At 44.4% G+C, this 27,066-nt stretch overlaps 1 protein-coding gene and 1 long non-coding RNA gene across 2 annotated transcripts in view; one reads left to right on the forward strand and one right to left on the reverse strand.

The window, feature by feature from the left end:
• LOC134933467 (uncharacterized) overlaps positions 1-27,066 on the reverse strand; it is a 101,267-nt gene that overhangs the window by 42,386 nt on the left and 31,815 nt on the right. The window lies entirely within an intron of this gene.
• Positions 563-17,527, forward strand: LOC134933464 (zona pellucida sperm-binding protein 4-like). The gene is made up of 12 exons (XM_063928692.1): positions 563-778; positions 8,307-8,428; positions 9,722-9,818; positions 10,876-11,031; positions 13,462-13,652; positions 14,316-14,413; positions 14,486-14,613; positions 14,889-15,078; positions 15,163-15,313; positions 15,426-15,504; positions 16,218-16,334; positions 17,368-17,527. Exons 1-12 carry the CDS (start codon positions 595-597, stop codon positions 17,502-17,504), a joined length of 1,650 nt encoding a protein of 549 aa, XP_063784762.1. The 5' UTR covers positions 563-594; the 3' UTR covers positions 17,505-17,527.

The following is a 27,066-nucleotide window of genomic DNA, read 5'->3' on the forward strand; positions in this document are numbered from 1 at the left end:
AGAATATTAAGTGTTTCATTCTTTCATTGCCAGATCCATCAGCTCAGCAGGAACATCAGACCCTTCAATGCACCAGTAATATAAGTGACGCAACTTTTCAAACCACTGATAAGCCATAAAATTAACCGTGTTGATCTGCAAATTACCGGGTTGAAATTCTCGACCCGGTAATTTGCTTGTCTGTGTGAAAGCGGGGTCAGGCAGGTTCCAGCTGGGTAATTGCTGGGACTTTCAGACTTTTCTGTCTGAAAGTGGTAATTCACTAGTAAATCCCCATGAATTTACTAGTGGCTAGTATAGCATATCCTGAAGTTCTGACCTGTTAACAGCATTTGCTAAACGATTATAAACTATTATAAAAGGCATGTAGCGCACAAGTGGTTACTGTGAGACATATACTGACAGAGCAACAGCACCTGACTGTGTTACATTGCTCCACACTGATTAATGGGGATTTAATTAGTGACCCTTAGTGGCATGCAGTGCACCTGACTCACATTAGCTCCTGGCCTATCACCTCGCTGCTCCTGCCTCATCCTCATGGTATAAAGTGCTAGCCTGTGGCTAGTAGCAGTATTGGCAGCTGCTGGAAAGATGGGCAGTTTTACAGCAGGATTGGGATTGGTAGGAGTAATCTGGATCTGCAGCTTGCAGTGTGTGATTGGTGTTGTGCAGGATTATTGGGATGATGCATCACGTCTGCAGTGTGGACCCAGACACATGAATTTTACCCTTCCCTCTGTGTTGGAGGATGCAGTTTTTGTGTTGTCAGTAATTGGTGAGTATGTTTGTTATAGAGATATGATGACCTAAATGATATTAAAAACATGGGCTTCCCAGGTGACCTGAGGACATCTGCGGCCAAATCTGTATCTTAAACAATGCTATCTGTTTCAGCGTGGATGGTTACATCTAAATGACTGAGCTACAGTTATGCAACTTGGTTTTAAACATGGTTATTCTTAAAACCTGGACTGCAATAGTTCCTTGTGTGCCAGCTTTGAGACCATACACTTCAAGGGTAGTTCACGTTTCCTTTCTGCTATTGTGGAACTACACATCCCAGCATGCCCTGCCCCAACTTCATCATGCTCTAATAGCAAAACTGTGGCTGATCATGCTGTGGCAAATAGTTCTACAGCAGCTGGAGGGCTGCATGTTGTATACCCCTGTAGTATACTTGTGGTTATTTGGAGAGGGGCATGTAATTGACTCAGCATGCCAAGAACCCTTTTTTTTTTTTTTTTTTTTTTTTTTTGGGGGGGGGGGGGGGCGGTTTGGCTGCACCGCCTGTGGTGGCCCTGGGTATAGTTTCCTTTAGGCACCAAATAACCTTTCTGCAATAGTTTATTGTAGGATAACAGGCCTAGTGCTATTCTGGAAGAATATCTTGGTTGTCTGCCTGTATTTTCTTGCCTAACTGGCCCACCTGGTATCTGACATCGTGTATGAGCTCCTTTGCAGAGGTCTGTGGGATGTGTAACTTACTTTACTGCTAAGTTAGCCTAGATACTGTATGTATGTCCTACGGTAGCCTCTAATATCCATGATTAAAACTAATGGTGACACTTACAGTATATCTTGGGAGTATTACCATGACTGTATTTATTGTTTTGACTTCAGACCTCTTCAGCAAAAGCTGTGAATAACTCCTTGCATTAGTGATCTTTGAGATAAAAATACTGCAAACCTTGTGTTATTCTAAAGCATATACAGTGCAGGATGCATCAAAGCTAAAAAAGGCCGTTGCTCTGAAAATGCGGTATTTGTAGGTTTGGCTGCATTTCTCATATGCACCAAGCTCCAGAACTGGACCTGTCTCTAGGTGGCCTTGCCTATTAGAAGCCTATGTGCAGGGCTGGTGCTAGGGTGTTTGGTGCCCCCCTGCAAACTATAAACTTGCACCCTCCCATACTTGACAAAGGGACAGCGCATGTCAAAAAAAATGTGGTCTCACAAGGAAGGGGCATGGCCACACAATTGTACCCCCATATAAAATGCCCCCAGTAGTGGTGCCACTTACACGTAATGCCCCCAGAAGTGCAGTTTATTCATTCTCCTCCTGCCCTGCACACAAACACACTCTCACTTACACTCGCTGGTAGGATCTGGAGCAGCATATCCTCCTCTGTGGCACTGCAGTCTGATGGTCCCATGTAGCTCTGCCCCTCCATCCGATCTGTCACAGGAGGGGAAGAGGCTTTCGGCTGCCGGAACCGCTGCTTGTCATGCAGTGACAGGCACAGTGGCCGGCAGCAGCAGGGGACCCAGGTGCAGCAGCAGGGATGCAGAGCAGGTAGAGCACCTACCTGCACTGCATCCCTTTGCTGAGCGGGTAGCGCCGGGCCTGCCTATGTGCTACTTTTTTTGAAAAGTTCAGAAGGATCCCCCCCTTTTATTAAGCACTTTCCTTTCTGTAACTTTTACTATGGTGATTGCAGGTTGGTTGTCACTGTCCTTGCCAAACAAGGACTCTGACGCCATTGCCAGAGGAGGTATTGGTGGCAGATACAGCTAAGTACTTCTGTTTAAGAAGGTACAAAATGTTGACATTTGTCATACGGACTGTGAAATTTGTCAATAGTCATCATGTAGACATTTATGAAAGGCAGATGTGTTAGAATATCTACTGCGTCCTGGTATTTGTCTGCAATCGCTAACCCTCACATCCGCAGCCTAAGGGTTACGTTTGTATATAATGACTAAGAAACGTTTAACATCTTTATGTGTATATCTAAACTGGTGTGTATTACTCTAGAACAGGGTTTCCCAACCTCAGCCTTCAAGGCACACTGAGTCCATATTTTAAGTAGAGATGAGCGCCTGAAATTTTTCGGGTTTTGGGTTCGGTTCCGCGGCCGTGTTTTGGGTTCGACCGCGTTTTGGCAAAACCTCACCGAATTTTTTTTTGTCGGATTCGGGTGTTTTTTTTTAAAAAACAGCTTAAATCATAGAATTTGGGGGTCATTTTGATCCCATATTATTATTATTAACCTCAAAAACCATAATTTCCACTCATTTTCCGTCTATTCTGAATACCTCACACCTCACAATATTTTTTTTAGTCCTAAAATTTGCACCAAGGTCGCTGGATGACTAAGCTAAGCGACACTAGTGGCCGACACAAACACCTGGCCCATCTAGGAGTGGCACTGCAGTGTCACGCAGGATGTCCCTTCCAAAAAACCCTCCCCAATCGGCACATGACGCAAAGAAAAAAAGAGGCGCAATGATGTCGCTGACTGTGTGAGTAAGATTAGCGACCCTAGTGGCCGACACAAACACCGGGCCCATTTAGGAGTGGCACTGCAGTGTCACGCAGGATGTCCCTTCCAAAAAACCCTCCCCAAACAGCACATGACGCAAAGAAAAATAAAAGAAAAAAGAGGTGCAAGATGGAATTGTCCTTGGGCCCACCCACCCACCCTTATGTTGTATAAACAAAACAGGACATGCACACTTTAACCAACCCATCATTTCAGTGACAGGGTCTGCCACACGACTGTGACTGATATGACGGGTTGGTTTGGACCCCCCCCAAAAAAGAAGCAATTAATCTCTCCTTGCACAAACTGGCTCTACAGAGGCAAGATGTCCACCTCATCATCACCCTCCGATATATCACCGTGTACATCCCCCTCCTCACAGATTATCAATTCGTCCCCACTGGAATCCACCATCTCAGCTCCCTGTGTACTTTGTGGAGGCAATTGCTGCTGGTCAATGTCTCCGCGGAGGAATTGATTATAATTCATTTTAATGAACATCTTCTCCACATTTTCTGGATGTAACCTCGTACGCCGATTGCTGACAAGGTGAGCGGCGGCACTAAACACTCTTTTGGAGTACACACTTGTGGGAGGGCAACTTAGGTAGAATAAAGCCAGTTTGTGCAATGGCCTCCAAATTGCCTCTTTTTCCTGCCAGTATAAGTATGGACTGTGTGACGTGCCTACTTGGATGCGGTCACTCATATAATCCTCCACCATTCTTTCAATGGTGAGAGAATCATATGCAGTGACAGACGACATGTCCGTAATCGTTGTCAGGTCCTTCAGTCCGGACCAGATGTCAGCATCAGCAGTCGCTCCAGACTGCCCTGCATCACCGCCAGCGGGTGGGCTTGGAATTCTGAGCCTTTTCCTCGCACCCCCAGTTGCGGGAGAATGTGAAGGAGGAGATGTTGACAGGTCGCGTTCCGCTTGACTTGACAATTTTCTCACCAGCAGGTCTTTCAACCCCAGCAGACTTGTGTCTGCCGGAAAGAGAGATCCAAGGTAGGCTTTAAATCTAGGATCGAGCACGGTGGCCAAAATGTAGTGCTCTGATTTCAACAGATTGACCACCCGTGAATCCTTGTTAAGCGAATTAAGGGCTCCATCCACAAGTCCCACATGCCTAGCGGAATCGCTCCGTGTTAGCTCCTCCTTCAATGTCTCCAGCTTCTTCTGCAAAAGCCTGATGAGGGGAATGACCTGACTCAGGCTGGCAGTGTCTGAACTGACTTCACGTGTGGCAAGTTCAAAGGGCATCAGAACCTTGCACAACGTTGAAATCATTCTCCACTGCGCTTGAGACAGGTGCATTCCACCTCCTATATCGTGCTCAATTGTATAGGCTTGAATGGCCTTTTGCTGCTCCTCCAACCTCTGAAGCATATAGAGGGTTGAATTCCACCTCGTTACCACTTCTTGCTTCAGATGATGGCAGGGCAGGTTCAGTAGTTTTTGGTGGTGCTCCAGTCTTCTGTACGTGGTGCCTGTACGCCGAAAGTGTCCCGCAATTCTTCTGGCCACCGACAGCATCTCTTGCACGCCCCTGTCGTTTTTTTAAAAATTCTGCACCACCAAATTCAAGGTATGTGCAAAACATGGGACGTGCTGGAATTTGCCCATATTTAATGCACACACAATATTGCTGGCGTTGTCCGATGCCACAAATCCACAGGAGAGTCCAATTGGGGTAAGCCATTCCGCGATCTTCCTCAGTTGCCGTAAGAGGTTTTCAGCTGTGTGCGTATTCTGGAAACCGGTGATACAAAGCATAGCCTGCCTAGGAAAGAGTTGGCGTTTGCGAGATGCTGCTACTGGTGCCGCCGCTGCTGTTCTTGCGGCGGGAGTCCATACATCTACCCAGTGGGCTGTCAGTCATATAGTCCTGACCCTGCCCTGCTCCACTTGTCCACATGTCCGTGGTTAAGTGGACATTGGGTACAACTGCATTTTTTAGGACACTGGTGAGTCTTTTTCTGAGGTCCGTGTACATTCTCGGTATCGCCTGCCTAGAGAAGTGGAACCTAGATGGTATTTGGTAACGGGGGCACACTGCCTCAATAAATTGTCTAGTTCCCTGTGAACTAACGGCGGATACCGGACGCACGTCTAACACCAACATAGTTGTCAAGGCCTCAGTTATCCGCTTTGCAGCAGGATGACTGCTGTGATATTTCATCTTCCTCGCAAAGGACTGTTGAACAGTCAATTGCTTACTGGAAGTAGTACAAGTGGGCTTACGACTTCCCCTCTGGGATGACCATCGACTCCCAGCAGCAACAACAGCAGCGCCAGCAGCAGTAGGCGTTACACGCAAGGATGCATCGGAGGAATCCCAGGCAGGAGAGGACTCGTCAGAATTGCCAGTGACATTGCCTGCATGACTATTGGCATTCCTGGGGAAGGAGGAAATTGACACTGAGGGAGTTGGTGGGGTGGTTTGCGCGAGCTTGGTTACAAGAGGAAGGGATTTACTGGTCACTGGACTGCTTCCGCTGTCACCCAAAGTTTTTGAACTTGTCACTGACTTATTATGAATGCGCTGCAGGTGACGTATAAGGGAGGATGTTCCGAGGTGGTTAACGTCCTTACCCCTACTTATTACAGCTTGACAAAGGGAACACACGGCTTGACACCTGTTGTCCGCATTTCTGTTGAAATAGTTCCACACCGAAGAGCTGATTTTTTTTGGTATTTTCACCAGGCATGTCAACGGCCATATTCCTCCCACGGACAACAGGTGTCTCCCCGGGTGCCTGACTTAAACAAACCACCTCACCATCAGAATCCTCCTGGTCAATTTCCTCCCCAGCGCCAGCAACACCCATATCCTCCTCATCCTGGTGTACTTCAACACTGACATCTTCAATCTGACTATCAGGAACTGGACTGCGGGTGCTCCTTCCAGCACTTGCAGGGGGCGTGCAAATGGTGGAAGGCGCATGCTCTTCACGTCCAGTGTTGGGAAGGTCAGGCATCGCAACCGACACAATTGGACTCTCCTTGTGGATTTGGGATTTCGAAGAACGCACAGTTCTTTGCGGTGCTACTGCTTTTGCTAGCTTGAGTCTTTTCATTTTTCTAGCGAGAGGCTGAGTGCCTCCATCCTCATGTGAAGCTGAACCACTAGCCATGAACATAGGCCAGGGCCTCAGCCGTTCCTTGCCACTCCGTGTGGTAAATGGCATATTGGCAAGTTTACGCTTCTCCTCCGACAATTTTATTTTAGGTTTTGGAGTCCTTTTTTTACTGATATTTGGTGTTTTGGATTTGACATGCTCTGTACTATGACATTGGGCATCGGCCTTGGCAGACGACGTTGCTGGCATTTCATCGTCTCGGCCATGACTAGTGGCAGCAGCTTCAGCACGAGGTGGAAGTGGATCTTGATCTTTCCCTAATTTTGGAACCTCAACATTTTTGTTCTCCATATTTTAATAGGCACAACTAAAAGGCACCTCAGGTAAACAATGGAGATGGATGGATACTAGTATACAATTATGGACGGACTGCCGAGTGCCGACACAGAGGTAGCTACAGCCGTGAACTACCGTACTGTGTCTGCTGCTAATATAGACTGGTTGATAAAGAGATGTCGTAGTATGTATGAAGAAAGAAAAAAAAACCACGGTTAGGTGGTATACAATTATGGACCGAGTGCCGACACAGAGGTAGCCACAGCCGTGAACTACCGTACTGTACTGTGTCTGCTGCTAATATAGACTGGTTGATAAAGAGATGTCGTAGTATGTATAAAGAAGAGAGAAAAAAAAACCACGGGTAGGTGGTATACAATTATGGATGGACTGCCGAGTGCCGACACAGAGGTAGCTACAGCCGTGAACTACCGTACTGTGTCTGCTGCGACTGGATGATAAATAATGATATAAAAAATATATATATATATATCACTACTGCAGCCGGACAGGTATATATATTATATAATGACGGACCTGCTGGACACTGTCTGTCAGCAGAATGAGTTTTTTATAGAATTAAAAAAAAAACACCACACAAGTGAAGTCACACGACGAGTGTTTAACTTTTTCAGGCAATCACAATATAGTATACTACTAACTATACTGGTGGTCAGTGTGGTCAGGTCACTGGTCAGTCACACTGGCAGTGGCACTCCTGCAGCAAAAGTGTGCACTGTTTAATTTTAATATAATATGTACTCCTGGCTCCTGCTATAACCTATAACTGGCACTGCAGTGCTCCCCAGTCTCCCCCACAATTATAAGCTGTGTGAGCTGAGCACAGTCAGATATATAATATATACATAGATGATGCAGCACACTGGGCTGAGCAGTGCACACAGATATGGTATGTGACTGTCTTGTACTTCTGGCTCCTGCTATAACCTATAACTGGCACTGCAGTGCTCCCCAGTCTCCCCCACAATTATAAGCTGTGTGAGCTGAGCACAGTCGGATATATAATATATACATAGATGATGCAGGCATGCAGCACACTGGGCTGAGCAGTGCACACAGATATGGTATGTGACTGAGTCACTGTGTGTACCGTTTTTTTCAGGCAGAGAACGGATATATTAAATAAAACGACTGCACTGCTGGTGGTCACTGTGGTCAGTCACTAAACTCTGCACTCTCTTCTACAGTATCAGCCTCAGGTCAATCTCTCCCTCTCCCTCTCCCTGCACGTGTGAAAATGGCGGCGACGCGCGGCTCCTTATATAGAATCCGAGTCTCGCGAGAATCCGACAGCGTCATGATGACGTTCAGGCACGCTCGGGTTAACCGAGCAAGGCGGGAAGATCCGAGTCGCTCGGACCCGTGAAAAAAACCATGAAGTTCGTGCGGGTTCGGATTCAGAGAAACCGAACCCGCTCATCTCTAATTTTAAGGATATCCATACTTGAGCACAGGTGATGTAATTAGTGCCTCAGTTATTTTGATCTGTGATCAAGCAACCTCTTAACCTAGCTGTCTGGCCATGCCCAGTCTCTTGCGAATAGGCATTCAAATCAATTGCTTTAATTACTATTTTATTTTTTATTCCCTCTTAAAGATGATGCTGGGAAGTCTCATTATCTCCACACCAATCCTGCTTGTGGGACGTGGGTTGGACAGAAAGCAGATGGCTCGATGGTGGTTGGTGCAGCCTATGATGGGTGTTATACAAGAGAGGAGGTAAGGGTGTCATTTTTAAGAGCATTTCTTAGGGATGAAAATGCTTTTGGCATTTGTAGACTTGTAAGTGCATAATGGCTAGAGAACCAGGTGTTCCTGTAATGGGTGACATAAACACAAAGCAATGGTACAAGTCAGATCATGGACATTTGTCCTAGGCAAGATGTTGGCTGGGGCTCTTCCAATCTGGCCATGCCAAAAAAATGCCAATCTAGCAGCAGCGATACGTGGGGCTGTGCATAGCTATCGCTGTGAGGGGTACACACGGAGCGATCATGCTTAAAATCTAAGCAATCTGACTAGATTGCTTCGATTTTAAGCAGCGATCACTCGGTGAGTACCCCCCCTTAACCTAGCAGGGTCCACCATGTAAGCATACATATAGTCATATACAGTGGGGTGAGGCAGAGCCCTTCCTGTCATACTAACATTCATACCAGAGTTGACTGTGTAAAGTATATGAAAAATACAAAGAGTATGTTTGAAATATCTCCTTTACATTATTCTAATCATTTTTATAGCCAAAACTCTGGGGTAAAAAAAAGTCTATGGCAGGTGAGCCAGTGCCTCACCTGCTTATCTCTTCTGCACATCTCTGGTCAAAACTCACCAAATTTCCAGCAGTTTATACTGCTGCACCTGTGTATAATGCCCAGATGCACCCTTTGGCTCATATTTTGTGTGTAAATCTGGCTGTGGTGCTAGCTAGTGCCTCCTTAGCCTTTTAGCTCACTGCACGTCCCTGACCGCCATCCCTTGCCACCCTAATCTAATATGGTCACTGACAAATTAATATATTGAAGGTGGGCCACAATGTCCTCAGGTTGCCTAGCTGGTGACACAAACCTGCAAAGAATTAACCAACAAGCTAAGCATGCTGCAGGGTAGATGCTAAGTAATTGGCTTCTTGGCTATAACGACGGGATCTGGTCTTTAGGTCGACCACTATTGGTCGACATGAGTCATCCACTCAGTAAGCACAGCAAGGCACCTTGCCCGATGCATGCAAAGGCACACGATGCACTAATTGGGGTTCCTGGTCACTTTACGAAAACCAGTTTCAGGTGTCGACCTAGTCACTGGCGACAATATTGGTGAACCTAATGACTGTCGACCCTATGATCCAAACCCATAACTGATAGCTCTAGGGCTCTAATGCATAAGGACCTGGATACAACATTAGTAGTCACTGCATTTGTTTTGAGGACAATCATACAGTTTCATAGATGTTAGAGCTTGCCATGCATACAGTATATGCTTTCAGAAGTGTATACACAATGTGCTCTCTCATAGGATGGAGATCATGTGATGACTATCAGCCTGGAAGAAGTTGCCCGTGATGGAAAAGCTCATTACCACAAGAAGGACCTGAAGTGCCCTATCCTCACAGGTTACCTTTCTATATTGGTTTGCTCACAACCCATGGTGTCTGCCAGCTAAAGCCATTTTACACACTGTGGACCTAGTGTATAACAATAGTCTGACTTTGGCCTAGTCATGTTTATACAGTTTACAGATGCACTGATCTGCTGGCTATATGTGGCTCCATGATCTCCATGGGTGCCAATGATGTTACACTGCTACTCTATGTAATGAGGGAGTTTAGAGTGGGGGTAATGACTAAAAGTGTGGTTTTAGGCATGATGCTATAAATGCTTTAGGAAATGCATTATCTTGATCAGGGGTGTGCCTACCAGCTGCTATTGAATTACACATCCCAGCATGCCCTTCCAGTTTTGGCATGCCATGATGGCAAAACTGAATCGGGGCATGCTGGGATGTGGATTCCCACAGCTAAAACATTAGTAAACAAGTGTGGGGTGTGCCCCCCCCCCCCCCCCCCCCTCCCCTGGGCATACTACAACTGTTAGAACTAGTAATGGAGGCTGAAGACTATGGCCCAATGTTGGCTCTAAATGCTTCAAAGCCTTGAAGCTGGTCAGGATAGTAAAATGTGTAGGTGAATGGAGGGTCAACATCAAAGCCTCATAGTGTTTCCCATTTATACTTAACCTATGGAAACAAATTCTGTAGCTCTTGGTGGCTCCCCCTTGTGTTGAGCTTGAAAGTGCATGTGATTGGAGGTTGTGTGCGGGCGGGGGGCTATATTTTTCCTTCTAGGAATATGGAAGCAAACTGGGGACAAGGAGCTGGATCCTTTGCATGAACTTATGACAGTTTATGAATCTAACTGTTTTTCTGATGTGAAGGACACTGACTGTAAAGCAGAAGTAGGTAATCTGGCTTTTATGGGGGTAAAGATATATCAAACCTTTTGAGAGGGATAATTTGGAATAGTTGCCCAAGGCAACAAATTAACTAGGATCTGTTCTCTATGAGCAACTGCTCCACGTGATCTCTCGATGGTTTGATGGGTCTCCTTTTTGGTGTTGTAGCTCATATATCGGACAACACAGCAGGCTTATGCAACATGTGTTCTTTCCTAGCTATGGATGCCCCCAGCCCAAGTGTCTGCTCTTCTGTCCAGCAATCGGACCGGTTGCCATGTGCTAATGCCTCTGTGTCCCAGGCTGTCTGTGAAGGAATCGGATGCTGCTTTTCCCCAAGTGTCTCTGGATTCCCCTGTTACTATGGAGACCCATGTAAGTCTGGATATTGCAGTCAATGGTTCTTATAACTCAGATGGCTGGAAGCATGGGCTATCACTGCAAGGCTAGTGCAGCACATACTTCTGGTAACATGCACTGGCTGTCGGCCATATAATAGTAGCTAGTTCTGATATGATGCATCTGAAAACTATTTGAGGTACTAAGGGGTGGAACTGGGGGTTAAGGTAAAAATGTAGAATTTATAAATGGGGATCTAGCAAATAGAAGTTGCACATGGCAACTAATTAGTGTGTAGATATAGTATAAAATCCCTTGAAGTCGGATAGACAAAATGCGTTGGGTGTACCTCACTGACTCTCCATAATATAAGCCAACACCTCATTTTAAAACTTTTTGTCTATAAAAAAGCAAAACTTTGTTTTTTTTTTTTTGTTTTTTTTTTCTCTCCCTATCTCCCTCGAAGTGGCTAAGATAAATGGGGACATAATATGGGGAATCTCAGGTCTGTATGGAGGGGGTGGGCTAAATTGATGCACTGCATCAGTTTGCCATTGCTCAAAGGCATAGTGGGTTTAACTCGGGGCAGCTAACATAACCTCCCCCTTCCCTATGAGGTGTCTCTACCACTGTATATGGGGGGGAAGGTTTGGTGCAGAAAAACATAAAATTGCCAACATGCTATTAATCACACACAGTGGCAAGGGAAGGCTCAGGCCTTGGCCTTTAGTTCAGTTTTGGTACTGCAACAGTCAGTGAGCATCTCCTGCTTATGACGCAAGAACTTTTCACAGTCTAAAATTGTAAAAAATGGAAACCACTAAGGCAGTAGCACAAACTGGTTTTTAGAACAGTCAAACATTCCTGAGGAATGTTTAGGGGTGTCCACAATGGCTGTGTGTGACGTTTCTTGCACTGTCCTCATAGAGAAGCCTCATCTCCCGCCATTTCTGCACATGTGGGTAGCAATAAAAGTGAAGATGTTGAGGGCATACTAAAAATTGAAGCTTCATGTGTGGAAGTTGAATGGGTGTACTACTATCTGACATTAATGATGTTGATCATGTTGGTAAGCCAGCCAGCTGCAGTTCTTGCTAATGATAAAAAAAAAAGCCATTGTGGTGCTGCAGCATAAAACATAAAATGACCTAAATATATACTCATACCCATTTTTATGTACCCCATTATTTGCACTTTTGCTTGAGTTTTTTTTTTTTTTTTTTCACTCCAATTGGGTCAGTGGCTGTCGTATGGATTTTTCTAATTAAAGTACCCCAAATCTTTTTAGTATGATATAGACTTTTTTTTTTTTTTTTTTTTTTTTTATATATTCCAATATTGGTTTGGATTTTTTGGGAGGCACAGGCAGACTTCCCATTTTTATCTATACTACTTTAGTTTGGCATTGCCTGCAAGAATTATAGCACAAATCCAGTTTTTGGCCATTTGCAATTGGATAGGTTAGTGTGCATACCTCCAAGAGCAATAGCTGCAAAAAAGTCTAATCCTGGTAATTTAGCATGTTTTCATGGCTAATGAAATTTTCCCATTAGTGTTCTCTAATCCCTAACGCTTGGCCAGAGCCGTAACTACGTGTGCCTGGCACACAGCGCAGTCTCCCTGAGGGCGCACAGCCAGCAGCTTGTAATGAGTGCACTGCCAGAAGAGGAGCAGCGTCAGGGGAGTAGCCAGAGGAGGGAGGGGGACTGGAGCCACAGCAGCGCTATGCAATTGGTAGCGGCACCACTGCAGTAGTCCCAAACCCCCCCCCCCCCTCTATCAGCATTGGCTGGCTGGCACTGCTGTAAATGCAGGGATGCACTTCCCTCATCCCAGCATTCACAGCGGTGGCAGGCAGCCAGTTCAGAAGCGGAGGGACGGCTGCATGTGGCACCACCAGCAATTACAGTCCTCTTCCTCATAAGGGTGGGGCGGCAATGCCATTTCTTGCACACAGCACTAAAATGCCTAGTTATGGCACTGCGTTTGGCACAGTGCACTACTGCAGTGACTACTGGTTATCTAGCAGAGGTTGCTTGGAGAGCAAGCACAGTGCCCTGCAAACAACCTCTGCTAGATGACCAGTAGTGCACTGCACATTAATCCATCCATTTCTCAGAATAATAGATCACTGTTGCCAATTTGGATGATGCTTTTATGCAGGAGCTTAATAATGCTGCAATGAAACATAATTTTTGGTCCTGTAGAACTCTTAATGGGCAGATGGGAATATAAACCTCCAGCAATTCTATAATGGGCTCCTTGTGAAAGGATGCAGTGGGTGGAATTCAGTTGTTTGAAAAGTCAGTTGGATGTCTGCTTTTTCTTGTGTATTACACAGGAAAAGACACTCAACTGACTTATCAAACAATAGAATCTTCCCCCCCCCCCCCCCCCCCCCTGTAAAATATCTTGCTTGTACAGCAATAGGGTGTTTAACAATTTTACGTGTGACTGTCCATACAGTGACTGCACAGTGCACGGATGATTACAATATGGTTGTTGCCATATCAAGTGACCTGACCTATCCATCCCTAATCATGAATTCCATCAATGTGCTTGGCCTGGACTCTACCTCCTGCCCTGCTCTGAGTGTCTCTCAGTCTACTTCATTTAAGGAGTTCCAGTTTCCTCTGTCCTGCGGTGGCACCCAACAGGTGAGGCAAACATTACTACAGAAGTGATCTGTTATGTACAAACACTAAGCACTAAACACTGCTCAGCATAATTAACTCTGACACTATAACAAAGTAAATCTGAGGTTCTTGGCATAATTTTTGCAAAAAAAAAAAAACATGGGCCCACAAACGGCAACAAGGTGACCTCATCTGGTGGATCCCTAATACCAAGGTTGAAGTCTAGTGTTTGGAACTCACAAGATCAAGTCACCTAGTCGCAGTTGGTGGGCCCATAATATTGGCTAAAATTATGCTAAACCATCAAACTGCTATTGTATTGTGGAATTTATTACAATTGCTCCAAATGGCAGCATTTAGACTGCCTCTGCAGTATGGTATAGCTGCTGCCAAATTCTTAAGGGTATGCAGTACCAGAGCGTACCCACATACTTGCACTACTGGTGGCCCTCTACATTAGGGTGTGCCTTTGCACGCTAGACACACCCACACATGCCTGCCAGCCAATTGGTTCCTATGTCATGTTACAGGTTCCCTGAAAAATGACAGGAGGTGATTGGCATCTTATCTCAATCCAAGCAATCTGCCCCTGTCTGTACCTGTTCTGACATAAGTATGCTCTTTACAAAAATACTATCTTTTTGTAGTAACTTAAAGCCTGTGGGGTTCTTTGTATCCCAACAGTTCAGTGACCAAGCTATCATATATGAATATACCTTTGTGGCAACAAAAGATGTTCAGACATGGCAGACATCCTCCATCACAAGGGACAGTACAATGAAGTAAGTAGTCTATACTTCAGTGAGTGACTCGAGCACATGTAAGCCCCCCTCACTCTACTTTACTCTATGTAGGCTGACTGTCCGCTGCATCTACTCCCTGACTGGGGTTGTCCCGTTGCAAGTTGAGGTGATTACCCTGCCTCCACCCCTTCCTGTGTCCACCTCGGGACCCCTGCTCCTGGAGATGAGGATATCACAAGGTAACAACTTGGTGGGGTATTGGCTACTCCACTCCATGGAATACACGAGAACCTTCCAATCATCTAACTTGAAAACGAGGGTTAGAAGTGGTCACTGATCTATATCGGCACACTTGGTGCTGAGAATAAAGTTGACCAAAATATTTGAAGCTAAAAGCCTCCCGTAGCCATACAGTGGTTTCGGTTTAGTAGATCCTTATTTACCAATCAACTACTAGCTGTCTTTCCATAAGAAAAGCCTGCTTTGACGTAATTACATCAGTCTTGTCTTGCAGATGGGCAGTACAGTTCCTATTATGCTGATGGGGACTTTCCTGTAGTCAAAGTGCTCAGAGATCCAGTCTTCCTGGAGGTTAGAATTCTACAGAGAACTGATCCAAACCTGGTTCTGGTCTTAAACAACTGTTGGGCCACCCAGTCGCCCTTGCCTACTGACAGTACACAATGGCCAGTCTTGTTCAATGGGTAAGAACATTGGTGCATCAAAGGGAAACTGAACAGTCATTAGTGTGTGCTCATCCCAGGTATTGGTGGCATTATGTATCACAGATGCCCTTTTGTTGGAGACAACTACCTTACTCAGCTGGTGGCTGTTGGCGCTGCCTCCCAGAACATACCTTTCCCAACCTACTACCAGCGCTTCGCTGTCAGCACCTTCACATTTGTGGATCAAAGCTCCCAGATGGCTCTTAATGGATTGGTAAGCCAATAAGATATCCTACCTTGTGTCAACTCTTGGTCTACCATGCTTGGTAGATGACCTGGAATCCAGTGTCTACTCAGTTTCTTATCTTCTGTTTATGGCCCTGCAGGTCTACTTTCATTGCAGTGCCACGGTGTGTGTTCCGTCTGCCAGAGACTCGTGTGTAGTGAACTGTGCTTCTAGGAAAAGTGAGTAAATGTGTGTTCTGCATAACTTGTGTATATCAATTTCCTTTTGTTATATACCATAGGGGCATATCTACAGGGGGCATGGTGGCTACTTGTCCCAAAGGTGAGGGGCTGTGCTATGTCCTCACCACTGAGGCATCTGATCTCAAAAGAACAGAAGAGACCTCTCCTGGCATTCTGGTGTAGTGTACACTGGTCCATGGGCCAGACTGTGCTACTGAGCAGGGACTTGGGAGGTGACCCTATCCAAACCTCACCATGGTGCCTGGTCATGCACTGTGCTGCCCCTGATGAATTACAATACTCTTGTGTAATTACCACAAGTTAAAATACTATAGCCATAATCTTGTAGTAAGTGCTGCAGTAGAGCTTGTAATTGACTGTTATGGAACTAAAACACTGTACCAGCACTCAGGATGCTAGTGTTAAAAGACCGACCACAGCATCCCAATGGAGAGAATACTGACAGAGGGTAGGCAAGTATACTTACACTACCCACCCTCCCTTCCTGCAGTTTAACACTAACTGTCCCACAGGGGTACCTAACCCCACCCTCACAGGCCAATGCAGTTAATAATTCATGGGAATTCAGAATAAACCAGGTTTGTAGAACTGGAGTAAAACAGTATAGCACCTTCTGTGTAATTAATAAGTGGGGATCTTGTAAAATGCATCGGCTTCTATACCACAAATTAATATGGACTTCTTTGCAGAGAGAATGGCTGATACAGAGGCTCCTGAAGAGACCTTGACGACTGTCACTTCCAACGGACCAGTTCTATTTAATGCTGATGAGATGGGAAGAAGCCAGGACTCCAGCAGGCAAGAAGGTACTGTATCATGTGAGCCTGCAATGCAGTTTGATACTCCTACAGATGTGTCCATATCCTTAAAGTGCACCAAACAGCCCAGTTATTGCATGCCTTGGACTTAAACAATATACATCTTTATTTTGCTATATGGCAAAAGTACAATGCACAGAAGCTTGTATTCCATGTAGCTTCTGTGCCTCTTGGGCACTAACCTGGATAAAAAGGCTAACGACTGGTCTGATAAGTGACCTGCCCGATTTATGGCTTCAGATTGATCTGCAACCTAATATGGACTTCTTTACAACAAAAATACTAATCTGAAGTACCTAGGACCTAATGTGAACTTGTATGCAGATATGATATGAACAAGATGCATGGTATTTATCACCTTTGGAGTGTCTAAGTTGCACCAGGTGACCTGCTATATGGTGCAGAAAGGATGTGTACAGTGTGAGGACATGTCTATAATGATGGGATCAGATGTGAAATTGGATGCATAGCATCACTGAACTTGAGTTGTAAGATTGCCGTGACAAATTGCTTTATTTGGGGCCTAAAGGAAAGTACAGTAGAGTTTTATGTGCCAAACTTGGGTCACACGTGTCATAGATCCTAATTATTGTGACCATATAACTTGGTTCAAATAAAGACTAATTTATCTCAGCTTAACTAGATACTCGTGCAGCTTCTAGTGTCAATAGAAATTCTACAGTGCTGCTGCAATGAATGACCTCACATGTACTGCTAAACTGAAGACATTATAGACATAATGCACAGTCTTAAAGAGTAGTGTATAACTAGCTTGCTTTGAGGGCAAATCTAGATCTGGTAGTGAGGGGGGGGGGTTGAGTATAAATGGCTGTCCAGTATGTTATACATTAGAAGCATTCTGTATTCTACATCAACCAAATGTTTGCAAATCGGTAATATTTGCTCCTAAATGAGGACCCAAGTCTCAGAGGTATAATGTTCTGAGACTTCAGTCATCTAGAACACAAATGATGTATAATGCAGGTCTATAGTTTGAATTAACAAATATATTTTCCAACAGTTGCGCTTGGTTCCGGTTCAGTCCTGACTTGGCTAAGAGGAGCTGCCGCAGTGGGTGTGATCCTTGCAATTACAATTGTGGCTAGTCTTCTGTATAGAAGACAACATGGAGATGTCATGTCTGCTGTATATGCTTGAATAAAACTAAATGAACGTCTCAAGTCTTGTGTGGCCTTGGTTGCTGTAATGGATTTGTAGGGTGTAAGATCTTGTACCTTAATCCTTCATTATAAATGAACCAATTGGACAACAAGGGTACATGCTTTCAGTGGAGGATCTTGTCTTCTGGGGGGGACACTGCAGTTATCCATGATGTTCCTCTGACAACTGAAGGTGCTAAACTGTATATTCACTCAGGTTATTTCACCTGACGGAGGTAACAAGGATTCCTTACTGGAAAGCGTGTAGATAAACATTGTGGAGACTTTAATGGAGTTATTAGTGTTGGTGAAAGGTAAAACGCAGTGGTTCTCAAGGCACCCCAACAGTCCAGGTGTTAGTCCGTGCTTGAACACCTATGGTATAATCAGACTGACAGAATTACTAATCTCTTGAGCCTAAAGTATGAATATTCTTAAAACCTGGACTGTTGGGGTGCCTTGAGGACGGCATTTAGAAACCACTGCATCTTGCTTTTCACCAACACGAATGACTTAAGTCTCCACAATGTTTATTGCAAACACCCATCTCGGGATGCTATCTTCAGGAAGGTGAGGTGCTCGCCACAACGCACAATTGCACCATCTGTTAGCGTGGTACTCAGTAACTATTCTGAGCCAGATTAGAGTGCCCTTTTCCTTTTTAAGGGGTCCTTGCATTTTGCTTTCAAATGTTGGGAAATGGTTACACTAGCTGAAATCAAAATATGTCCAAGTATGTAGCAGGCAGACTTGAGGACTGCTAAGGGATACTAGTTAAGGTAGGGGTGGGAGAGAGATATTTAATACACAGGGCCGGCCCGAAGCCAAATTATATGGTAAGTGAATAAATACTTTGGCGACCACCTAAGCACTTTTGCGTGTGAAAACTAGGGAGATGTGGTCTCATTGTAAGAGCCCAGTTGTAGTGTCCCTGACATATTTGCCCACTATAATCGGTGCCCCTGACATATTTGCCCACTATAATCGGTGCCCCTGACATATTTGCCCACTATAATCGGTGCCCCTGACATATTTGCCCACTATAATCATCGCCTGCTTGGTAAGTTTCTGGGCAGGCGCTACATATCTGGGCATATCAGGAATGGCCAGTGTCACAGACAGCACTGGCGCAGCTGAGTAGGGTGCCCTCCTTTATGCTGCTCCTTACTCGGCTGCATAACCAGTGTCAATTCATTATATGAAAGTGCATATAACCTATCCCAAAAGAGGTGCAGGATGGGGAAGTTCCAGAAAATGTGTAGTATTGTGCCTTCCTGCTGCTATAACCAGTGTGGTGCCATCTTGTCACCGTGTAAGAGTACCACAGCTGGACATGTTCCATTTAGCCCAGTAAGACTCTGTGGTTTCTGATTCTACACTTCTTAATATTGCTTGCGTCCTGCACCGCTACTTCCATACAGTCACTGGCTGGTACATGTATGTTCGGTCAAGCTCAGCACCATGCTGCGTCTGTACATCCAGATTACTGCTAAATAATCCACTCTGCTGGTAAAGCACTGGGCTACCTTGTGATCTGGAAGCTCAGCTGTTGTGTACTAGTACTCAGCCATACCACTGTTAACAGCACTCACATATTTCAACAGTGTGGACATAAATTTTACATGCTTCTGTTAGCTGGGCAGCTATTATCTGCACTCTCCGGCCATTTACTGTTATGTGTACTAAGTTCATAAGCATATTTTGTACCATGCAGTAGTTGCGGATACTCATCTTCTCCCCTCCTGGCAGCTGATCAATGAGGGGACAGAGATGAGCACTAATGCCAGGAAATGCAGATCTATGAAAAGGGGTGGAGCCAAAATGACAGTTTACATAGAATCACATCATATTAGACCTGCACCTCCACATGGACAAGTAATTCTTGGCGTTTTGTCCCCCCATCGGATCCAAGGCAGGATGTGGGAGGGCTACCTACTTTGTGATGTCTCCCAGATATTCTGGGAACGTAGGACTATGGTTTGGAGTAAGTCAAGCAACAGCACCTACTGTATTCCTGTTGCGTCTGCTTCTTTTAACTGGAAAAATAAATTATTACATAGTGGTAAAGTTATAAAGGTTCTCTTATTGCAAACCATAGTCTTATTGAAAGTCTCAAGCACCCCAGCGATCAAGGAGAGTTGTGAAGGATCCAATATGCTGTAATGTGTCCAAAACAATCACCTTTGGACACCCTTTATCGTAATATGCTTATGGGAAGAGATGTTATAAATCATTGAAATCAATCTACAGCCAATAAAATTCATCATATAAAATGAGTAAACGAACAGGTGGACCAACGTGCCAAAAATTCTTTGATAAAGCGCTCAGATTAGAGTGAAACGCGCTAGTGAGAACTACCTGCTTTGTGGACATCTTAAGAACGGACCCCGCACTGACTAACTACAGTATAGTCACCGGCAGAGACTGGATGTCCGCCTCTACCTGGAACAACCAGCCTCCAATTGAACCTCTGTGGTGAAGGAAGGAGCAAACTATTAAGGCTCAGACCGTGCCTGTTGTAAGTGAGCGGGTGGGGGGAACTCAGAACATTTGTTTGCTAAATAAGGAATATAACAATAGCATGTTATAAGCCTGGAGCACCGAGATGATGCCAATCTATTTCCCGGAACTCGGATATAGGTTTTATAACACTGTCCACAGTGATTACTGCCGGAATATTCCTATTTTTTTTTTTAAACAATATATCTTTTTCTCTATCAAATTATATGCATAGTTTTTTTATGATCTACCTTCCAGGTTCATATACATGGCCCATTTTTTTTAAATTTATATGATATTACCGCTTGTCCAACTGCATTATTAATTAAAAATATATAAAAATAAAATGATAAATTATAGTTAGTGTCATCTGTGTGTTCTTTCCTACTAGCGCTGTAATAAAAATATAGAACGCAGGATTTCCGTAGCACTAACAGGCCAAACATACAAGGAATACAGCATGTAAAACAGGTCAAGTTTAGGACACCTGCCTGGTAACATTCCCTGGTTGTATCCATGCAGTCCTCCTGTTGTTGATGGCACATCCAGGAGGGTGTCATAGGGTCGACAGTGTCTAGGTCGACCACTATTCGTCAACATTGTCTAGGTCAAAAGGTTGACATGAGGTTTTAAATTTTTTTGATGTCGTTTTCTTCGTACCAGTAACCCCAATTAGTGCACCATGTCCCTGCGCGTTGGGCAAGGTGCCTTGCTGCGCTCAGCACAGGTTACTATTCCCAATCGTAGTCTGTGTGGATCGTTAAGTATGAAAAAGTCCCCCCCCAAAATGTGAAAAACTCATGTCGACCTAGAACATGTCAACCTAGAGACCCTGTCGACCTTGAAACCCTGTCAACCTAGTTACTGTTGACCAATAGTGGTCAACCTAAACATTGTCAACCTAGTTACTGTCGACCTAGAGCCCGGATCCCCGTCCAGGAATCTGCTCCTACTACTTGCATGGGGAGGGAGATGCATATGCTTCTAGTGAAGAGTTGCACGCATCTTGCGTCTGCCACCAAGTCTGAATTTCTGTGCTGTGGGAGGTTTCTGATCGTCATGAGCTCATCTTAGGACACCTGCGTTACAGTTTGACAGGTGTACTGTCCAAGTCAAACTCCTCTTCTGCCTCTCTTGAATTGGTTGCAAAATTCCCAGACATATTTTATGCTTCCGTTTGCATCAACTCAGAACAAGGCTCTATGGCCCAAATGTAATAGGCTCAGATCTACTAGTCATGACCCAATACTGTCGTTATAGCAGAGAGATTTAAAGCGGCAATTTGCTTTAAGGCGAAAATAACCAGTCACTTTAAATCTAGCAGCTTGATTGCCAGAATCGTGCTAGTACCATCAAATTGAAGCCTAACGTATATGAGCCTATGGGCAGTCAGCTCCAAAATTTTAAAGGGTCAATCCAATTATCTGGGATGATCTCACAGGTGCAAGTCATCTCGGCATCCCGAGTTCGCACAAAAGTCCTTGTCTCCCCATAGAGGTCCGAGCAGGGCCGGTGCTAGGGTATTCGGCACCCCCCTGCAAACTATAAATTTGCGCCCTCCCTCTCATACTTTACAAAGGGACCAAGCAAGCCTGCATGGAGGGGGCAGTGGATGTTTCTCCCAGGGACAGGACAGTACATGGCGCAGGGGGAGGCAGTTACAGGGTGGGGGGCAGTTACAGGATGTATGGGAGGGGTTGTTACAGGATGTGGGGGTGCAGTTGCAGGAGGGTGCCTTTACAGCACGTGGCGGTGTAGTTGCATGGGGATGCAGGGGTGTCACTTGCAGGGGTGACAGTTACAAGGTGCACCAGTAGGAGTTACAGGGTGCAGGGGTAGGAGGTCACGGTGCAGTGGTAGGTGTGTTAAAGGGTGCAGGGTGAGAAAGTACAGGGTGAATGGGTGTCATTTGCATGAGGGCAATTACAGAGTGCAAAAGTGACAGTTACAGGGATACAGAATATACAATGTGCAGTGGGGACACTTGCATGGTGTAGTTACAGAGGGGGTAAATGGGTGCAAAGGAGGAAGTTATAGGGTTAAGGAGCGACACTTGCATGAGGTGAGGGGCAGTTATAGGGTATAGGGAAGCAATTACAGTGTGCATAGAAGGACTAGGGGGTGGGGGGTTGATGTCACAGTTGCAGGGGATGTGCAATGGTGTACCTGAAAGGGTAGAGGGTGTCCCTTGCATGGGGAGGAGTTACAGGTGCAAGGGTGGCATGGGTGTTTTGTTCATATGTTTGTAAATCCAGTCATCAGGACACAGAGACATGTGAGTTCACTGCTGTGCTGTTTTATTTCATCACCAACTCCAGGCACACTGCACACTGGACCACCCACTTCCCAGCATCCCCCTGGTCCTAGGGACCATCACTGAAGATTCAGGCTTACACAGATTAGTAAGGGAGTGTCTACAAATATAAGCATCCTAATACACTAACATCACATCCTCTTTTCTTTAAAGATAAGCCCTGTACGCTTCAATGCAACAATTAACAATGTCATATTAAGAACATCATCTAACACGTTTCAATGAGTCTCTCAGGTCTGCGTATTTCCCTTTTGGGTCTTTCATACACAGTCTGTGTTTCATCTACCATGTTGGACCTTTCTAGAATCGTGGTTTGTTCACCATTATCAGGATCATCATACATGTCAGATGAGGGGTATTCTTCAGTCATGTTGTCTTCATTATGGTTAGGTTGAGATCTTAAATCCATCCGATTTCTTCTTACTTCCGTTCCACGCTCTGTACGTATAGTATAAGATCTTGGTGCTACTTGTGCTTGCACAATACCTTTCTGCACCCAAATACCTTTCTCGTGATCTCTGAGACGGACTTGGTCACCCGATTTTAGATCAGATAAGCTTTTTGCTCGCCTGTCATGGAACAGTTTCTGTTTCACCTGTTGACGTTCCTTACTCAGTCTGACCAACGCTGAGTTATGTGTATTAAGCAGTTCATCATGTATCGGGAGATTTGCTCTAATCCTCCTTCCCATCAGCATTTGTGCAGGAGAAAGTCCATTCTGTAAAGGTGTTCTGCGGTAGATTAAAAGACTTTTGTAGAAATCTTCTTTACCTTCTTGAGCTTTTTTCATGAGACTCTTTACAGTTTTTACTGAACTTTCCACCAACCCATTTGAGCGTGGATAGTGGGGACTTGACGTAGTATGGACAAATTCCCACTCATCAGCAAATTGTCTAAATTCAGCACTGGAAAACTGAGGACCATTGTCAGTGAACACTTCCATAGGAACACCATGCCTTGCAAAGATTGACTTCATGCAATTGATTACGGCTTTACTAGTAGTTGTATGTAGTGTCTTCACCTCAGGGTAGTTAGAGTAATAATCAGTCACGACAATGTACGTTTTCCCATTACAATCAAACAAATCTGCGCCAACTTTCTGGTACGGTCTCTCTGGCACTGCGTGAGGACTCAGTGGCTCGACTTGTTGTTTCGGTCTATACGTAAGACATAATTCACATGTAGCTGTAGTCTGTGCTATGTCTTGGTTCATTCTTGGCCAATACATAACTTCACGCGCTCTCCGCTTACATTTTTCTTCTCCTAAGTGGCCTTCATGTATCTTGCACAGCATAGTTTTTCTTAGTCGTGCAGGTATGACAAACCTATTGCCTTTGTAAATAATACCATCGACAACTGTAAGGTCACTGCGGTACATCCAATAATCATGAATAGACAGCGGGCACGCATGTTTTTCTGCTGGCCAACCTTTCAGAATATCTTTCAACACTTTCACTGTGTCATCTGTCTCAGTTTCTTTCCTAATCTGTTCTTGTCTTGCAAGAGACACTGGTAGAGAAGCTACGATCAAATTAACATAGACTTCTATCTATTCATCCATCAGACTTTTGGAACCTTCACTTTTGTCCACAGCACGAGAAAGTGTATCAGCAATGTACATGTATTTGCCGGGACAGTACAGCAAGTGTACATCATATTTCTGTAGTCTGATAAGCATTCGTTGAATTCTCATGGGACAGTCATGTAATGATTTAGTCATGATAGCTATCAATGGCCTGTGGTTAGTTTCCACTGTAAATGTTTGACCATACACAAACTGATGAAATCGCTCACATGCATATGTGATCGCTAGAAGTTCTTTTTCTATCTGAGCATACCTTGTTTTAGCACTTGTCAGTGCTCTGGATGCATAGATTACTGGTTGCCATGTATCCTCATGTTCTTGTAACAGCACTGAGCCTAGGCCAAATTGCGAAGCATCTGCTGAAATTCTTATACTTTTTGAAGGATCAAATAATTTTAGCACTGGTTGCTCTGTAATGATCTGTTTCAAGTTTTGCCAACTTTCTTCTTGTTCATGTGACCACATCCACTCGTTATCTTTGTCCAACAACCATCTAAGAGAGGCTGTTCGTTCAGAGAGTTGAGAAATAAACTTTCCTAAGTAAGTAATCATTCCTAGGAATCTTCTGACATCGTCTTTGTTCTTAGGACGTTCCATGTTCACTATGGCTGATATTTTCCTTGGGTCTGGTTTTACACCTTGATCCGAGACCACGTCGCCCATAAAGGTAAGTGTATTCACGCCAAATTCACATTTGTCCTTGTTTAGCTTTAGATTCACTTTCTTGACAAGTTCCATTACTTGTCTCAATCTAGAATCATGTTCTTCCTTTGTAGATCCCCAGACAATAATGCCATCCATCATTGTTTCAACACCTGGAATATGTTCAAAAATCATGTGTATCTTTTTGTGATATACTTTTGGAGCAGACAATATTCCTTATGGTAGTCTAAGAAATCTGTATCGACCTTCTGGTGTATTAAATGTACAAAGCTTTGAGCTGGCGTCATCTAGCTTCATTTGCCAGAATCCTGCAGATGCGTCCAATTTACTGAACCATTTTGCTCCCACAAATTGCGACATGATTTCATCTCTGGTTGGTAGTTTGAAATGTTCTCGTTTAATAGCTTTGTTTAAATCTCTGGGGTCAAGACATATTCTGAGTTGTCCATTTTTCTTTTCAACAATTACTAAGGAGCTTACCCATTCAGTAGGCTCATCAACTTTCTGTATCACACCCAAGGCTTCCATGCGATTTAACTCTTGTTTCAGTTTTTCTCTCAGCGCAAACGGCACTTTTCTACGGGGGTGTATCACTGAAGAAACTTGCGTGTCTATATTTATTTTATGCTCTCCAGGCAAACAACCTAGACCTTCAAACAAGTCTCTGTATTCTGTAAATATCGATTTGCAGTCATCTTCTACTTGTGATGTCACCATAAAAACTTTCTTTAGCAAGCTTAGTTTCTCACAGGAACTTAATCCTAGAATCGGTTGCATATTTTTATCCACAATCAGTAGAGATGTTTTAAACTGTTGTCCCTTATATTTCAGTGTCACTAAGCATGTACCTTTCATAGGAATTTCCTCCCCAGTGTACCCTGTAACTTTCACTTTGGCTGGATGAATTTTAGGTTTTACTATAAAAGTCTTATAGTCTTGAAACGATATTAAATTCACCTGTGCACCAGTATCAAGCTTAAAGGGAATGACAATCTCGTTCACAGTTAAAGGGACAATCCATTCTTTCTTATCTGCACTGCAAAGTTCAATGCAATCCACAAAGAATTCCTCTGTTTGTTTAATAGCATGCACTTTGGTTTCACTTTTCATTTTACAGCATTTGGCAAACTGATTAAGTCTACCACATTTCATGCAGGTTTTACCATAAGCCGGGCACATTTTAGGATTGTGAGCATTTCCACATCTACTACACATTTCCTTATTAGACTTTGGCTTAGACTGCTTTATTCTTGAGAACGGAGGTTTGCTTGGCTCTGTTTTTTGCACTACATGTACATCAGCTTCCTTGTGTAACATTTTGGCTTGAAATCTAGTTATTTCTGCAGATCTACACATAGTCACTGCCTTGTATAGTGTTAGGTCTTGCTCTCTCAGCAGTCCTTCTCTGAGTCCATTATCAGGTATTCCACAGACAATACGATCTCTAATCAGTGAATCCTTTAAATCACCAAACCCACAGGTTTTACTGAGTGATTGCAGCTCTGTAACATACTGATCAAATCCATCTACAGACTTCTGATCACATGTGAAAAACTTATTTATTTCATATGTCACATTTTTCCTTGGCACAAAGTAATCTTCAAACTTTTGCATTATAGAAGATAGGACCATATTCTGCCCCTCAGCAAACTGAAAACTATTATAAATGTCCACCACATCCTCTCCTATCACATGGAGAAAAATGGATGCCTTAGTTTTGTCAGCCTCTGTATCAGCTCCATATGCAGCAAGATATATATTAACCCCTTGCTTAAATCTTTTCCAGTTTTCAGACAAGTTACCAGACATCAGCATGCCTGTTGGATGAGCCAGTTTATCCATGATTACTCACTGTTTGAAGAGAGGAGCACACGGCAGGCTTTGCAGACACTGAGTATCACAGCCTTACAGACTTCTGCAAGATTCTTTCACACTGTGGGAGCACTAGCAGTCCAAGTTAAACTTCTTCTGACACCATGTTTTGTTCATATGTTTGTAAATCCAGTCATCAGTACACAGAGACATGTGAGTTCACTGCTGTGCTGTCTATTCTATCCAACTCCAGGCACACTGCACACTGGACCACCCACTTCCCAGCATCCCCCTGGTCCCAGGGACCATCACTGAAGATTCAGGCTTACACAGATTAGTAAGGGAGTGTCTACAAATATTAAGCATTCTAATACACTAACATCACAATGGGGAAAGGGTGTAGTTACAGTATTTAGTGAGAGCAGGAGCATGGTGCAAGTAGCTAGTTACAGGGTGCAGGGATGGAAGGTACATGTAACAGGGGCTAAGTGCACCTGTCATTAGGTAATCTCAGCACCAACCCCCAGCCTGGCACTAAACTACTCCATCCCCCACCCTCTCCTCTGTGCTCCTTCACTGTATATTTATGTTTGGTTACTAGGGGAGAGGGAGATATTGTAGCCCTACACTGCTCTGATCAGGAAAGGGGGGAGGGGGGGGGGGGGGTGACCAGGGTGACACAGTGAC

The sequence above is a fragment of the Pseudophryne corroboree genome, chromosome 6 (genome assembly GCF_028390025.1).
Source record: "Pseudophryne corroboree isolate aPseCor3 chromosome 6, aPseCor3.hap2, whole genome shotgun sequence".
Taxonomy (NCBI): Eukaryota; Metazoa; Chordata; class Amphibia; order Anura; family Myobatrachidae; genus Pseudophryne; species Pseudophryne corroboree.

What these genes read in the sequence shown, in the direction of transcription:
- LOC134933464 (XM_063928692.1), top strand. Translation starts at nt 595, where the DNA reads ATGGGCAGTTTTACAGCAGGATTGGGATTGGTAGGAGTAATCTGGATC. An exon ending in ACAAGGGACAGTACAATGAA is followed by an intron (nt 14,414 to 14,485) that starts GTAAGTAGTCTA and finishes TACTCTATGTAG; the next exon opens with GCTGACTGTCCGCTGCATCT. An exon ending in AGATGGCTCTTAATGGATTG is followed by an intron (nt 15,314 to 15,425) that starts GTAAGCCAATAA and finishes ATGGCCCTGCAG; the next exon opens with GTCTACTTTCATTGCAGTGC.